This window comes from Rhinoraja longicauda, chromosome 18 (genome assembly GCF_053455715.1).
Source record: "Rhinoraja longicauda isolate Sanriku21f chromosome 18, sRhiLon1.1, whole genome shotgun sequence".
Classification (NCBI taxonomy): Eukaryota; Metazoa; Chordata; class Chondrichthyes; order Rajiformes; family Arhynchobatidae; genus Rhinoraja; species Rhinoraja longicauda.
This window is the reverse complement of record NC_135970.1, coordinates 1,096,836-1,113,993: the sequence shown is the minus strand read 5'-3', so window position 1 is coordinate 1,113,993 and position 17,158 is coordinate 1,096,836. Positions and strand designations below refer to the sequence as shown.

The 17,158-nt window shown below is 45.9% G+C and overlaps 1 protein-coding gene across 3 annotated transcripts in view; it reads right to left on the bottom strand.

Moving 5' to 3' along the window:
- pik3c2a (phosphatidylinositol-4-phosphate 3-kinase, catalytic subunit type 2 alpha) overlaps positions 1–17,158 on the bottom strand; it is a 141,429-nt gene that overhangs the window by 65,871 nt on the left and 58,400 nt on the right. For all 3 annotated transcript variants that reach the window (XM_078414953.1, XM_078414954.1, XM_078414955.1), the window contains exons 6-10: positions 10,824–10,944; positions 8,401–8,512; positions 6,167–6,249; positions 6,014–6,077; positions 4,524–4,670 (exon numbers count right to left, since the gene is read on the bottom strand). In XM_078414953.1, the coding sequence (XP_078271079.1) occupies positions 4,524–4,670; positions 6,014–6,077; positions 6,167–6,249; positions 8,401–8,512; positions 10,824–10,944 (527 nt within the window). The remainder of the gene's footprint in view (positions 1–4,523; positions 4,671–6,013; positions 6,078–6,166; positions 6,250–8,400; positions 8,513–10,823; positions 10,945–17,158) is intronic.

Here is a 17,158-nt window from a genome sequence, read left to right as displayed (position 1 = left end):
ATAGATCAACTTGCACTTTACCCTGTCTAAAACTGTTACAATTGTTTCGTTGGGTTGCTGTTGTCTAAATTACTTAAATTATTGCATCGTATGGGAGGCGCATTCCCAATCTCGTTGTACCCCTGGGTACAATGACAATAAAGATATATTGTATTGTATTGTATTGTATTGTATTTAAAAGTACAATGGGAGGTGTATCGCCAACTCCATGTGGGTTGGGAGGTTAATTGGTCAACAGGTTGCCACAAGGTTGTGAGCGAGTGGTTGAATCTGGGGAATTGAAGGGAATGCGGGAAGAATACGATGGGTGTGGTGCACCATTCCACAGGCGTTTAGACAGAGGGAATGGAGGGATATCGATCATGTGCAGGCAGAGGAGGCTGTACTGTTCTGTGTTCAGTGCAGTACAGTTTTAGTGTTCAACACCACAGTGGTGCAGCGGTAGAGTTGCTGCTTCACAGCACCAGAGACCCTGACTACGGGGGCTGTCTGTATGGAGTTTGCACGTTCTCCCTGTAACCGTGTGTGTTTTCTCTAGAACCACACTCCAAAGACGTACAGGTTTGCAGGTTAATTGGCTTTGGTAAAATTGTCCCCAGTGTGTAGGATAGAACTAATGTATAGGGGATCGTTGGTCAGTGCTGACTCGGTGGCCAAAGGTCTTGTTTCCACGCTGTATGTCAAAGCTAAACTAAATGTTCTATGTTCAGCACAGTACTGTTTATGTGTTATATTCTCTGCTCAGTGCAGCACTCTATGTTCTATCATAATTCAATTGCATGAGGAAAATAGGATTCGCAACCTGAAATTTAACATTTGATTAAAAATTGATGATAATTTTAGTCAGCTGCGCTCTCCAGAAATGACCAATGGATTCATTCTCCTTCTCATCAGGTATTTGGAAGATTTCCTCAGAATGATAATAAACTGGAATAAAGATATCCTCCATATTCTACGGCACAAGCAATGATGGAAGGTCTAACCACACTATTTCACACAAACTGCATGCACGTTGCTATTTAATGCACTGCCCCTGCCTGCTTCAAGGTCTCCACTATTGTTCCCCTGCCCAAAAAGGCAAGGATCCCTGGTCTTAATAACAACAGGCCTGTCACACTGACCTCTGTAGTCATGAAGACCCTTGAAAGACGTGCTGACCCACCTGAAAAATATCACAAACCCCCTGCTGGACCCCCTGCAGTTTGCATACAGGGCAAATAGATCAGTGGATGATGCAGTCAACCTAGGCCTGCACTTCATCCTCCAGCACCTAGACCACAAGGGGACCTATGCCAGGATTCTGTTTGTGGACTTTAGCTCTGCATTTAACGCCATTGTGCCAGAGCTACTACACTACAAACTCTCCCAGCTGACTGTGCCTGAACCCCTCTGTCAGTGGATCATCAACTTCCTGACGGACAGGAAGCAGCATGTGAGGCTGGGAAAGCACATCTCGGACCTGCAGACCCTCAGCATAGGAGCACCACAAGGCTGCGTACTCTCCCCTCTCCTTTACTCTCTCTACACCAACGACTGCACCTCTACAGACTCCTCTGTCAAGCTCCTCATGTTTGCGGATGACACTACCCTGATTGGACTGATCCAGGATGGGGAGGAATCTGCCTACAGATGGGAAGTGACACAGCTGGCGTCCTGGTACCATCGCAACAACCTGGAGTTCAATGCTCTGAAGACAGTGGAACTAATTGTAGGCTTTAGGAGAGATCCCCCTCCCCTCCCCCCACTCACCATCAACAACACCACAGTCACATCTGTGGAGTCATTTAAGTTCCTTGCAACCATCATCTCCAGGGACCTTAAATGGGGGGCCACCATCGACTCCACAGTAAAAAGGCCCAACAGGGGATGTACTTCCTGCGGCAACTGAAGAAACCCAATCTGCCACAGGCAATATGTATAAGAAAATAACTGCAGATGTTGGTACAAATCGATTTATTCACAAAATGCTGGAGTAACTCAGCAGGTCAGGCAGCATCTCGGGAGAGAAGGAATGGGTGACGTTTCGGGTCGAGACCCTTCTTCAGACTGATGTCAGGGGGGCGGGACAAAGGAAGAATATAGGTGGAGACAGGAAGATAGAGGGAGGTCTGGGAAGGGGGAGGGGAAAGGAGGGACAGAGGGACTATCTAAAGTTGGAGAAGTCGACGTTCATACCACTGGGCTGCAAACTGCCCAGGCGAAATATGAGGTGCTGTTCCTCCAATTTCCGGTGGGCCTCACTATGGCACTGGAGGAGGCCCATGACAGAGAGGTCAGACTGGGAATGGGAGGGGGAGTTGAAGTGCTCGGCCACCGGGAGATCAGTTTTGTTAATGCGGACCGAGCGCAGGTGTTCAGCGAAGCGATCGCCGAGCCTGCGCTTGGTTTTGCCGATGTAAATGAGTTGACATCCACATCTGCCACAGGCAATGATGGTCCAATTCTATACTGCTATCATTGAGTCCGTCCTCACCTTCTCCATCATGGTCTGGTTTGGCTCAGCCACCAAGCACGACATCCGGAGGCTGCAGCGCATCGTTCGATCAGCTGAGAAGGTTGTTGGCTGCAACCTTCCCTCCATTCACGAACTGTACACTGCATTGGCCAGGAAGCGAGCGGGCAAGATCATCTCTGACCCCTTTCACCCTGGCCACAAACACTTCGAAGTACTTCCCTCTGGAAGGCGACTCCGGACTGTCAAAGCAGCCACAGCCAGACATAAAAACAGCTTTTGTACACGAGCAGTAACTCTACTCAACAACCAAAAGTCCGTACCTTCCTTTTTTGCTCTTGTATTTTATTTCATTCTTCACATGTTTAAATTATGTTTTATTTTTAATTGTCTACTGTAGATTGCGTTATTACTTGCAAAGCACCAAGGCACATTCCTTGTATGTATACATATTCGGCTAAGAAAATGTATTCAATTCAATAATACTGGACCAGAGGTTAGATTGTGAAAGAGGATAGGCAGTCTCCAGGAAATGCAATGTATACTAGCATTGAGAACACCACTATCTCCAGGCATCAAGTGATCCCCCCGTGATCACATTGCCAGCTTGGGCACAGCTGGCGTGAAGCTTCAGCTCATGAATGTTAACAACTCATTGCTTTAGACTAATGCTGTATCTGAGTTCCTGCACATAGATCGATACACATCGATTGCTGCTCAACAAGTCAGGGGAATGGGACATCCAGGTTTACCAGCTGACAAAACGCAAAGTGCTGGACCGATGGAGTAAGGCACTAAGCATCTTGTCCATAAAGACAGACACAAAATGCTGGGGCAACTCAGTGGGACAGGCAGCATCTCTGGAAAGAAGGAATGGGTGAAGTTTTGGGTCGAGACCCTTCTTCACAGTCAGGGTCCTTTCAACAAACAGGGCTTCTTCTTCAGAGTCTGAAGAACAGTTCCGACCTAATACGTCGCTGTTGATTCCCTCCACAGATGCTACCTGCCCCTCGTGTGTAGAGAGTGCATGGGAAAGTGGGATACAGAGCTTTATTTGTCATTTACAGAGCTTTAATATGTATAGGTGAACATGGATTTTGGGTCGAAATAAGATAACATAGAACTAGTGTGAACACGTGATTGAGAGACGGCGTGGACTCTATGGGTCGGGAGAAAACCCTGTGGTCACAAGGAGAACGTGCAAACTTCATATAGACAGCTCCTGCAGTCACGATTGAACCCGGTCTCTGGCGCTGTGAGGTAGCAACTCTACCTCCGCGCCACTGATAGTAGAACAGTACCAGACCCATTTCGACCCAAAATTCATGTTCACCTATACATGTTCCCGTCCTGCTGAGTTACTCCAGCACTTTGTGTCTTTTTTAGTAAACCAGCATCTGCAGTTGTCCTTGGGGTTGATTTGCTGCCCATCCGTACCCGTGTCCAAGGAGCGCTAGACGACAGGGGAGTGTATGGTGGGTTCGTGCACTGTGTGAGCACTAGTCTAGTGAAGGCCTGCGCAAGTCACATTACTATATTCCAAGATATTAGAAAAGAAACAGAGCCAATTGACTCACAAAATGCCAGCAGGAATCTTCAAATAGTTTCAACTGCCAGGGATTGTGCTATTGAGCCTATGGTGCAGTGGATAGAGGCACTGCCTCACAGCGCCAAAGACCCAGGATCAATCCTGATCTCGGGTGCTGCCCGTGTGAAGTTTGCACGTTCTCCCCGTGACTGGTGCCCTGTTTCCTCCCACATCCCAAAGACGTGCGGGTTTGTAGATTAATTGGTCCTCTGTAAATTGCCCCTTGTGCTTAGGGAGTGGATGAAACAGTGGGAAACGTAGAACTTGGGTGAATTCATTGGAGACCTTGGACTTTATCTTGCACTGAACGTGAGAGCATTTTTCTGTACACTGTGGACCATGGATGGTCGGTGTGGACTCAGTCGGCTGAAGGGCCTGTTTCCATACTGTATCTCAACTAAACTAAACTGGCATGGGGGAAGTGTGCTGCTTTTCAGCAAAGAGTGTTGGTTAGTTGTTCACGCAAAGTGGTGGTGATCTTACCTCCATGGTCTTACTTTTTGGTAGATTAACAACCCGTTTTAGTTTCTTCACGGCGTCAGTAACAGCTTTGGTCTCTGTGCCATCCAACGCACTACAAATGTCCTTCACAGACTGGATGATTTGCTCCACCATTTTGTACTGCTTACCCTGGTGAAAGATGACACAGCGTCAGAGAAAGCCAACGTGACATGCCACTATTGCTAAAAGAACGAAGGAAAATGTTAGCAACTCCAAGTTCATACTTTATTTCACAATAACAATAACGCACATTTGGATTTTAAAGGCTGGGACAGAACCAACTGCATTAAAATGTCCCTTACGCAAGTGTTAACACAGGGTGAACCATTGCTGCTCAACTCAGCCAGCTTTCTTTACAAAAAAGGCTCTTTAACTCTATCCATGTAAGCGACTTGTTTAATTTGGCTGATAGGGACAGAGTGGGTTGCTAATAACAACAGCTCATACTAAATTCTTGCGGGTTCCCTTTCATTGTGCATGCCTTTGTACACATGAAGATTCTCTGACCCAAAACATTAAGTCCCTTTCTCTTTCAACAGATGATACCTGCTCAGCAAATGTATCCGGTATTCTGGGTTTGTAACATCAGAACACTTAGTAATTAGTCCTGGGTTAACTGGCTTCTGGTGTGTCGGGGGTAGATGTGAAAGTGGGATAATATGGTCGTGGATGGCAGGATGGGCTGAAGGGCCTGTTCCATGCTGAATCTCTAAACTAAACTACCTGTTATTTGCACAATAACATCAAAACATTTAACAGATAATTGAACAGGCACATAGATAGGGTAGATTATGGGCCAAACGCAGGCAGGTGGGACTGGTGTAGACGGGACATGTTGATCAGTGAGGGTAAGTTGGACAAATGGGCCTGTTTCCACTGTATGACTATGAATTGACTTGTAAGGCAGGACAGAATATAGATACCAATCTCTCTTGTTGCTTGGGATCGTGCTTCTTTCCAAACCACTTATGCATCAATCGACTCCCCCAACCAATGCTTGACAAGTTGCCATCAAGAAAATATAAATCTTTACATTCAGGACTAATTGTCAGTGAGAGCTGGCTACAAAATTGGTTCCGTTTAGTTTATTGTCACGGGTACCAAGGTAGAGTGAACACTTTTTTGTTGCGTGTTATGCAGTCTAGCTGGTAGGCGAGGTGGTGAGAGCAGGTGCAGAGGACACCAGAAGCAAATGTTGAGCCTTCCCGAGATGTTGTGGCCTAATTCAACGGAACACCAGTGAAGAGACGTGCCACTTGATAACCCCAATGAAAACTGGCATCCACACCATTAGTTTTTATGTGCTTATTGACATGTAGATAGCTTGTTACTGAATATGGAGTTTGTTTTTGTCCTTTTGCATAAGTGTGCATAATCAGTTTGGATACTACTTTGACTTTGGGATTGGTTTTCTTGCTTGAGCGCTTATCCTGGTGTTATGGTACATACTTAGTATTCCAGTAGTAATTTACCTCTTTCTGAAGGACTGCCTTCTCCCGCTTATGATAGACTTCCAGAAGTTCAATAAGATGTTGCCTATGCAAACAACATACAGAGACATAGTTATAAAGGAAACGTTTGAGAAAATGCTGTTCAATTGTGAAATAGGTAATTGGACGTTGTACCTGGTTGTGATTTCTTTGAAGGGTTTTTCCAGCTGAGAGAGATACTTTGTGAAGTCTGTAGGCAGCTCGTCATCATCTTCCGCCTGTTTATGGCACAGATATATGTAACTACATGCTACTTCCAATGACACCAACAATGGCTCAATGCAACTGTCCTGATGTATGTTTAGAACTAGGTGTGTGCTTTGAATTGAATTTAGTTTAGTTTTGGCGATGAACGTACAAGCAGGCCCTTCAGCCCACCGAGTCCATGCCAACCAGCGATCACCCTGTACACTGGTTCTATCCTTCACACGAGGGGCAATTTGTGGAAGCCAATTAACCTACAAACCTGCACACCTTTGGAATGTGAAAGGAAACCTACGTGGTCACAGGGAGAACATGCAAACTCTGTGCAGACAGCACCAAAGGCACGGTCTCTGGCGCTGTAAGGCAGCAAATCTACCGCTACGCCACTGTGCTGAATTTAAATGTCATGATCAAGTTGGTATACTCGGTACATCTGGTCTGAGGCAACAATAATTCAAGTTTGATGTGACTCTTAAACTAAAAATAAGCGTCTAATATCATAATTATTTCTAAAAACCTACAGAAAGATTGAGAGCTATTCCTTCCGTGTGTGATTTCTGGTAAGTTTATGGAAGGTTCTCAAATAAAATAAACTATATTACACAATTGTATTAGAACAACTGCATTGTGGAGCAGTCTACAGGATTTGCGGCATTACTGCAAGTCGTTTTCATTATTTGTATAGTTTTAAAGATGCAACCTGGAAACGGGCCCTTCAGCCCAAACCAACCATCGATCACCCGTTCACACTAGTTTTGAGTCATCCACTCACGACACACTAGGGGCAATTTACAGAGGACCAATTAACCCACAAACCCACACATCATTGGGATGTGGGAGGAAACCGGAGCACCTGGAGGAAACACATGCGGTTTGTGTTTCTCCAAACTCCACACATAGGCAGCACCCGAGGTCAGGATTGAACCTGGGACCCTGGCTCTGTGAGGCAGCAGCTCTACCAGATGCGCCACCTTAATTCCAAGTCAGCAAATGCCAAATTGAATCGCTGGAGCCTACAATCAGTAGCCAGCACTCCAGAAACACTTGGACTAATTGGAGAAATAAGATGCTGGTTTAAAAAAGACACAAAGTACTGGAGTAACTCAACAGGTCAGGGAGCATCTCTGGAGAATTCAGAGAGGTGATGTTTGGGAAGGGTCACTTCAGGTCAGGATCCTTTTTTGAAGAAGGGTCCTGACCAGAAACGTCACCAATCCATGGTCTCCAGAGATGCTGCCTGACCCACTGAATTACTCTAACAGTTTGTGTCTTCTTCTGTCAGACTAATTGATTCATTCTGCCAAAAAAAATGACCAAATAAAGCCCCACTGAATTCCAAGTCAATTTTAAAACCTGTTTAACAATCAATCTGCATGACCTCAGAAGTTATCTCAATAAGAACTCCCCTAATCTTGCTCAATAAAATACTTCACCACTTGAAGGACAAAGTGCAGATCAGGAACTGTGAGTTCAGATGTAGTGTAACAGCACACTGTGACGTTTACACTCGTCCACTCACCAGCAGTTCCCCAGTTGGTTCTTCTGCAGAGGTTGAGTCATGGAGCAAGGAAATAGGCCCTTCGACCAAACCTGCTCATGATGCCCCATCTACACTAGTCCCACCAGCCCATGTTTGGGCCATATCCTTCTAGATTTTTCTTATCCAATCTAGTGTGTGGGGCAGTGGCACATCTAGTCGAGCTATTCCCTCACAGCCACAGAGATCCAGGTTCCACCCTGACCCCGGGTACTGTCCGCCTGGAGTTCGCATGTTCTCAGTGTGACTCCATGGGTTTCCTCCGGGTGCTCCGGTTTCCTCCCACATAGTGCGTGGGTTTGTAGGTTGATCGGCCTTCTGTAATTTGCACTTAGTGTGCAGGGAGTGGATGAGAAAGTGGGATAGCATAGGGCGCGTGTGAACAGGAGATCGATGGTCAGCGTGGACTCGATGATCGTAGAGCCTGTTCCCATGCTACATCTTTCAATCAACCAAAACACACTTGTAGCCACCAATTCATGACATGAAACCAATTTTGTGCTAGGCTCTGTTTAGTTTAAAATTATAAAATATGCTTAAGCTACTTTCAATGTAGCGTCTTTATTGCCTGCAAATGATAAGGGATGATGCACTGAAATAAAAATGTCATTCAATGAATGGAGCTTACAGTGCGGGCCAGAGTCCGACAGATTGTACTATGGCTCAGAAGCTGCAGCTTGATCTCCGTGTCACACTTCCGGCAATTCTGAATGTATTCATGACTTCCCAGGCAATGATTACTGCAAGAGATGCAAAGGCACGTCAGACATTTCAAATTACATAAACTTTGTTTTAAAGAAGAACCCATGCTGGAGACCTTAAAAGATGTCCCCTCAAACAATTACTTCATGAACCACTGCAAATGAATCTGAAGTGTCCCGACACGAAACGTCACCCATCCATCTTCCCCAGATTTGTGGCCTGACCTGCTGAGTTACTCCTGCGCTTTGTGTCCTTTTTTGTGATCCAGCATCTGCAGTTAAAGACTGGTTAAAAGACTGCATTCGCCCTGTCAATGCCCCTTCTATACCAGTTCTATTTGGCCCATATCTCTCTGAACCGTTCCTATTCCATAAGGGCGGTAGAGTTGCTGCCTTACAGTGAATATAGCGCCAGAAACCCGGGTTCGATCTCGACCACGGGTGCTGTCAGTACGGAGTTTGTACGTTCTCCCCGTGACCCGCATGGGTTTTCTCCAAGATCTTCGGTTTCCTCCCACACTCCAAAGATGTACAGGTTTGTAGGTTAATTGGTTTGGTAAATGTAAAACTTGTCCCCAGTGGGTGTAGGATAGTGTTAATGTGTGGGGATCGCTGGTCTTCATGGACTCAGTGGGCCGGAAGGGCCTGTTTCCGCGCTGTATCTCAAAACTAAACTAAAACTATTCATGTACCTGTTCAAATGTCTTTTACTTGCTTTTATCGTGCCGGTCTCAACTACCTCCTCTGGCAGCTCATTCCATATACCCACCACCCTCTGTGTGAAAACATTGCCCCTCAGGTTCCTATTAAACCTTCCCCATCTCACCTTAACCCCATGTCCTCTGGTTCTTGATTCCCCTACCTTGGGTAAAAGACACTGCATTCACCTTATTCATTCCCCTCATGGTTTTATACAACTCCATAAGATCACCCCTCATGTGCTCCAATGAATAAATAAGAAATAATTCAATATTGCAGCTCTGAAAAACAGACGACCAAGTCTTTATCACATAGCTAGTCGCAAAGTGCTGGAGTAACTCAGCGGGTCAGAAGGCATCTCTGGGGAACATGGATAGGTGACGTTTCACAGAGTGCTGGAGTAACTCAGCGGGTCAGGAGGCATCTCTGGAGAACATGGATAGGTGATGCATCGGGTTGGGACCCTTCTTCAAACTTTATCACATAGCTTCCTGTGAATGAACACCTGTCACATGCCTTACATGACAATATTCCCAAAAAATAAAGTATAACTTTGGCAATAAATAACTTTGAGATAGACATTACACAAATCCAAGTTAGACACAAAATGCTGGAGTAATTCAGCGGGACAGGCAGCATGTCTGGATTGACAGAATGGGTGCCCATTCCATCAATCCCGAAACGGCACCCATTCCTTCTCTCCAGAGATGCTGCCTGTCCCGCTGAGTTACTCCAGCTTTTTGTTTATATCTTCAGTATTAGCCAGCATCTGCAGTTCCTCGCTACACATGGAGGGGAAGAGCAATGGTGGACCTGGCGAGGGGGGACGGCCGTGAGGGGGGGGGGGAGAACAATGGAGGAACTGGCTAGGTGGGACGGCCGTGAGGGGGGGGGGGGAAGAACAATGGAGGAACTGGCTAGGGGGGACGGCCGTGGGGGGGAAGAACAATGGAGGACCCGGTGTGGGGGGACGGCCGTGAGGGGGGGGGAAGAACAATGGACAATTGGGGAGGGTGGGAGAACCAAAGGGAGGGAAAGGGGAGAGAACGAAAGTGCTTTGTAACTTTGTTAGCACCATAGGTGGCTATTTGTGTACATGGGGTATGCAGCAGACTCTCACTGTGCCTAGACACATGTGACAATAAAGTCAAGTAAGTATAATCAACAGTAATTTTAAGCCACACAGAGATCATTTAACTTCAAGACCAATTTCAAAGTTAAAGAAATTGAAAAAGAAAATGAACATGAAAGGTTTATGAACCATGGATAGGCGACGCTTTGGGTCGGGACACTTCCTCAGACTCTCAGCAAGAGCCAAGAGAAGTTGTTCAGACTGCAGAAGGGTCCCGACCTGAAATGTCACATGTCCACATTCTCCAGAGATGTTGCCAGACCCGCTGAGTCACTCCAGCACTTTGTGTCCTTTTTCATAGACTAGCACCTGCAGTTCCTTGTTTGCAGACAGCTCTGTTAAACGCGTGGAGTGAAAGCCACATGCCACATCCTCTGCCCAATCCACAAATAATAACAAGACAAAATGTTCAAATAAACGTTCAAATAAAGCACATGGGACAAATTATTTTTCTTCTGATGCAACATAGTTATTTCATAATCAGATGTTTCACACTGATAGCAATGAGACAGAACTTACTTCAGTAAGACCTCCTCCTGCCCACAGACCTTTAAGATGTAGCTGCCAATGTCGACCTTGTTCAGGTCATCGTGCGCCCAGCACAGCGCCTGCATTATGATCAGCTCCACGTGAGAGCTCACTGCAACAAGAAAAATCATGGTTAGTTCAGCTTCGTTTAGATTAGAGATACAGCACAGAAACCAGACTTTTGGCCCACCAAGTCCGTACCGACCAGCGATCCCCGCACATTAACACCATACACACACCAGGGACAATTTACCTTTACACCAAGCCAATTGACCTACAAAGCTGTACGTCTTTGGAGTGTGGGAGGAAAACTAAGATTGCAAAGAAAACCCACGCGGTCACGGGGAGAACGTACAAACTCCGTGCAGACAGCACCTGTAGTTGGGATTGAAACTGGGTCTCTGGTGCTCAAAGCACAGTAAGGCAGCAACTCTACTGCTGTGCCACCGTGACACACAGCTTTACACTTACTCTGAAGCAGAAACAAAAGTGCTTTTCACTGTACCTCGGTACACGTGACAATAAACTAACTAGGACATACGAGTCATTTGTATCACAGCTTATGTAAATACATTTATTAGTGCTATAGGTCCACCATTGATTTTCCCACACTCTTGGTTCCAGAGCTGGATTATCCGCGTTGCCGGAACAACAGAGGTGACGGCATCCGAGAGGAGTCCAACGGTACATGACGGTCTGCCCCGGGCACCAAGGGGCCGAGACACCGGCCCGTAAAGTTGGGCTGTGGGAACGGATCTACCGGCTCTGACCGGGCCGGGGTTCCAGAGCCCCAGCCGCAGGAGGACAATTCGACCCACCGATCGACCGCGGAAGTCCCAATGAGGTGGAGGTCGGCCACCTCACCCGGCCGAGGCACCACATTTTCAGGGGGATTAGCTTTTGTAATTTTGTCCGGTTTTAAGGCGGTGCCGAACCATCAGTGCCCGGAAAATTGGTGGTGTTCTGTATCACATGATCAATCCAAGATAACTCCACCAGCTGGCAGTGCATACTCCTCAGGTCATAAGGGATAGGAGCAGAATTAAGCCATTCGGCCCATCATGTCTACTCCACCATTCAATCATGGCTGATCTATCTTTCCCTCCTAACCCCATTCTCCTGCCTTCTCCCCATAACCTTTGATATCTGAACTAATCAAGAATATATCTCTGCCTTAAAAATATCCGTTGACTTGGCCTCCACAGCCTTCTGTGGCAAAGAATTCCACTGATACACCACCCTCCGACTAAAGAAATTTCTCCTCATCTCATAGAAACATAGAAAATAGGTGCAGGAGGAGGCCATTTGGCCCTTCGAGCCAGCACCGCCATTCATTGTGATAAGGCTGATCACCCACAATCAGTAACCCTTCTTCCTTCTCCCCATATCCCTTGATACCACTAGCCCCGAGAGCTCTATCTAACTATCTTTTAAATTCATCCAGTGAATTGGCCTCCACTGTCCTCTGTGGCAGAGAATTCCACAAATTCACAACTCTCTGGGTGAAAATTTTTCATCTCACCTCAGTTTTAAATGGCCTCCCCTTTATTCTTAGACTGTGTCCCCTGGTTTTGGACTCCCCCAACATTGGGAACACTTTTCCTGCATCTAGCTTGTCTAGTCCTTTTATATTTTTATACGTCTCTATAAGATCCCCTCTCATCCTCCAGTGAATACAAGCCCAGTCTTTCCAATCTTTCCTCATATGACAGTCCCTCCAACCTTATGAACCTATGCTGCACTCTCTCAATAGCAAGGACGTCCTTCCTCAAATTAGGAGACCAAAACTGCACACAATACTCCAGATGTGGTCTCACCAGGACCCTACACAACTACAGAAGGACCTCTTTGCTCCTGTACTCAAATCCTCCCGTTATGAAAGCCAACATTCCATTAGCTTTCTTCACAGCCTGCTGTACCTGCACGCTTACTTTCAGTGACTGGTGTACAAGGACACCGAGGTCTCGTTGCACTTCCCCTTTTCCTAATCTGACACCACTGATTTAATAATCTGCCTCCTAACATCCTCTTCGCAATTCACACTGCCACCCAGCTTTGTGTCATCCGCAAACTTGCTAGTGTTACTTCTAATTCCATCATCCAAATCATTAATGTATATTGTAAATAGTTGCGGCCCCAACACCGAGCCTTGCGGCACTCCACTCGCCACTGCCTGCCATTCTGAAAAAGACCCGTTTACTCCTACTCTTTGCTTCCCGTCTGCCAACCAATTCTCTATCCATGTCAACACCCTACCCCCAATACCATGTGCTCTAATTTTAGTCTCCAATCTCCCGTGTGGGACCTTCCAAAGGCTTTCTGAAGGTCTAGATACACTACATCCGCTGGCTCACCTTCATCCATTTTACTTGTCACATCCTCAAAAAAATTCCAGATTAGTCAAGCATGATTTCCCTTTCATAAATCCATGCTGACTTGGACTTATCCTTTTACCGCTATCCAAATGTGCCGTTATCACCTCTATAATAATTGACTCCAGCATCTTCCCCACCACCGATGTCAGGTTAACTGGTCTGTAATTTCCCGTTTTCTCTCTCGCTCCTTTCTTGAAAAGTAGGATAACATTAGCTATCCTCCAATCCACAGGAACTGATCCTGAATCTATTGAACATTGGAAAATGATCACCAATGTGTGGACGATTTCTTGAGCCACCTCCTTGAGTACCCTGGGATGCAGACCATCAGGCCCAGGGGATTTATCATCCTTCAGTCCCATCAGTCTACCCAATACTATTTCTTGCCTAATGCAAATTTCTTTCAGTTCCTCTGTCTCCTAGTACTTCTGGGATATTGTTCGTGTCTTCTGAAGACAGATCCGAAGTACCTGTTCAACTCTTCTGCCATTTCCTTGTTACCAATAATAATTTCACCTGTTTCTGCCTTCAAGGGCCCATATTTGTCTTTATTAATCTATTTCTCTTAACATACCTAAAGAAGCTTTCACTGTCCTTTTTTATATTCTTGGCCAGCTTCGCTTCGTACCTCATCTTTTCAGCCCATATTGCCCTTTTTGCCATCTTCTGTTGTCCTTTGAAAGTTGCCCAGTCCTCTGGCTTCCCACTACTCTTTGCTCGGTTATACATCTTTTCTTTTAGTTCTATTCCATCTCTAACTTCCCTCGTCAGCCACAGTTGCCTCTTACTCCCCTTCGAATCTTTCTTCCTCTTTGGAATGAAATGATCCTGCATCTTCTGGATTAAGCCCAGAAATTCCTGCCTTTGCTGTTCCACCGTCGTTCCTGCTAGGATCCTTTTCGAGTCTACCTTGGCCAACCCCTCTATCATGCCTTCATAGTCCCCTTTGTTCAACTGCAACACTGACATTCCTGGTTTGACCTTCCCCCTCTCAAATTACAGATTAAAACTAGATCAAATCCAGAATTGCCTTTTCTCTGGTAGGCTCCGGTACAAGCCACTCTAAGAATCCATCTCGGAGGCACTCTACAATCTCCCTTTCTTGGGGTCCAGATCCAACCTGATTTTCCCAGTCAACTTGCCTATTGAAATCTCCCATAACCACAGTGGCATTATATTTGTTACATGGCAATTTTAACTCCTGCTGCAACTTGCACCCTATATATCCTTCCTAAAAGAACGTCCTTTAATTCTGAGGCTATGACCTTCAGTCCTAAACTCTCTCACTAGGGGAAACATCCTCACCACATCCACTCTGTCCAAGCCTTTCACATGATAAGTTTTACTCTGCAAATGGAAAGGCAGAAGGGAAAATCGGAAGTGTCGGTATTACAGTATAGCAAAGGGGATTACAGAGGCATGAGGCGGGAGCTGGCCAAAATTGATTGGAAGGAGGCCCTAGCAGGGAAGACGGTAGAACAGCAATGGCAGGTATTCCTGGGAATAATGCAGAGGTTGCAGGATCAATTTATTCCAAAGAGGTGGAAAAACTCTAAGGGGAGTAAGAGACACCTGTGGCTGACAAGGGAAGTCAGGGACAGCATAAAAATTAAGGAGAGGAAGTATAACATAGCAAAGAAGAGTGGGAAGACAGAGGATTGGGACTCTTTTAAAGAGCAACAAAAGTTAACTAAAAAGGCAATACGAGGAGAAAAGATGAGGTACGAGGGTAAACTAGCCAATAATATAAAGGAGGATAGCAAAAGTTTTTTTAGGTACGTGAAGAGGAAAAAAATAGTCAAGGCAAATGTGGGTCCCTTGAAGACAGAAGCAGGGGAATTTATTATGGGGAACAAAGAAATGGCAGACGAGTTAAACCGTTACTTTGGATCTGTCTTCACTGAGGAAGATACACACAATCTCCCAAATGTTCTAGGGGCTGGAGAACCTAGGGTGATGGAGGAACTGAAGGAAATCCACATTAGGCAGGAAATGGTTTTGGGTAGACTGATGGGACTGAAGGCTGATAAATCCCCAGGGCCTGATGGTCTGCATCCCAGAGTACTTAAGGAGGTGGCTCTAGAAATAGTGGAAGCATTGGAGATCATTTTTCAATGTTCTATAGATTCAGGATCAGTTCCTGTGGATTGGAGAATAGCAAATGTTATCCCACTTTTTAAGAAAGGAGGGAGAGAGAAAACGGGTAATTATAGACCAGTTAGTCTGACATCAGTGGTGGGGAAAATGCTGGAGTCAATTATAAAAGACGAAATTGCTGAGCATTTGGATAGCAGTAACGGGATCGTTCCGAGTCAGCATGGATTTACGAAGGGGAAATCATGCTTGACAAATCTACTGGAATTTTTTGAGGATGTAACTAGGAAAATTGACAAGGGAGAGTCAGTGGATGTGGTGTACCTCGACTTTCAGAAAGCCTTCGACAAGGTCCCACATAGGAGATTAGTGGGCAAAATTAGGGCACATGGTATTGGGGGTAGGGTACTGACATGGATAGAAAATTGGTTAACAGACAGAAAGCAAAGAGTGGGGATAAATGGGTCCCTTTCGGAATGGCAGGCAGTGACCAGTGGGGTACCGCAAGGTTCGGTGCTGGGACCCCAGCTATTTACGATATACATTAATGACTTAGACGAAGGGATTAAAAGTACCATTAGCAAATTTGCAGATGATACTAAGTTGGGGGGTAGTGTGAATTGTGAGGAAGATGCAATAAGGCTGCAGGGTGACCTGGACAGGTTGTGTGAGTGGGCGGATACATGGCAGATGCAGTTTAATGTAGATAAGTGTGAGGTTATTCACTTTGGAAGTAAGAATAGAAAGGCAGATTATTATCTGAATGGTGTCAAGTTAGGAGGAGGGGGAGTTCAACGAGATCTGGGTGTCCTAGTGCATCAGTCAATGAAAGGAAGCATGCAGGTTCAGCAGGCAGTGAAGAAAGCCAATGGAATGTTGGCCTTCGTAACAAGAGGAGTTGAGTATAGGAGCAAAGAGGTCCTTCTACAGTTGTACCGGGCCCTGGTGAGACCGCACCTGGAGTACTGTGTGCAGTTTTGGTCTCCAAATTTGAGGAAGGATATTCTTGCTATGGAGGGCGTGCAGCGTAGGTTCACTAGATTAATTCCCGGAATGGCGGGACTGTCGTATGTTGAAAGGCTGGAGCGATTGGGCTTGTATACACTGGAATTTAGAAGGATGAGGGGGGATCTTATTGAAACATATAAGATAATTAGGGGATTGGACACATTAGAGGCAGATAACATGTTCCCAATGTTGGGGGAGTCCAGAACAAGGGGCCACAGTTTGAGAATAAGGGGTAGGCCATTTAGAACGGAGATGAGGAAGAACTTTTTCAGTCAGAGGGTGGTGAAGGTGTGGAATTCTCTGCCTCAGAAGGCAGTGGAGGCCAGTTCGTTGGATGCTTTCAAGAGAGAGCTGGATAGAGCTCTTAAGGATAGCGGAGTGAGGGGGTATGGGGAGAAGGCAGGAACGGGGTACTGATTGATAGTGATCAGCCATGATCGCATTGAATGGCGGTGCTGGCTCGAAGGGCTGAATGGCCTACTCCTGCACCTATTGTCTATTGTCTATTGTCTATTGTCTATTCAGTATATTTCAATGAGGTCCCCCCACATTCTTCTAAACTCCAGCGAGTACAGGCCCAGGGCCGACAAACGCTCATCATAGGTTAACCCACTCATTCCTGGGATTATTCTTGTAAACCTCCTCTGGAACCTCTCCAGAGCCAGCACATCCTTCCTCAGATACGGTGCCCAAATGCTCTGGATTGATTTTAAATAATCTCACAATATCTGGGTGAATATTCCCCACGATAATTTTATTTTAAAAAAGGAAAGTCTATTCAATTGAAAAAACCTCCCATGAAAATCTCCAGCTCAAAATCCAGAATCTTGAAAGCACGCACCACTAACT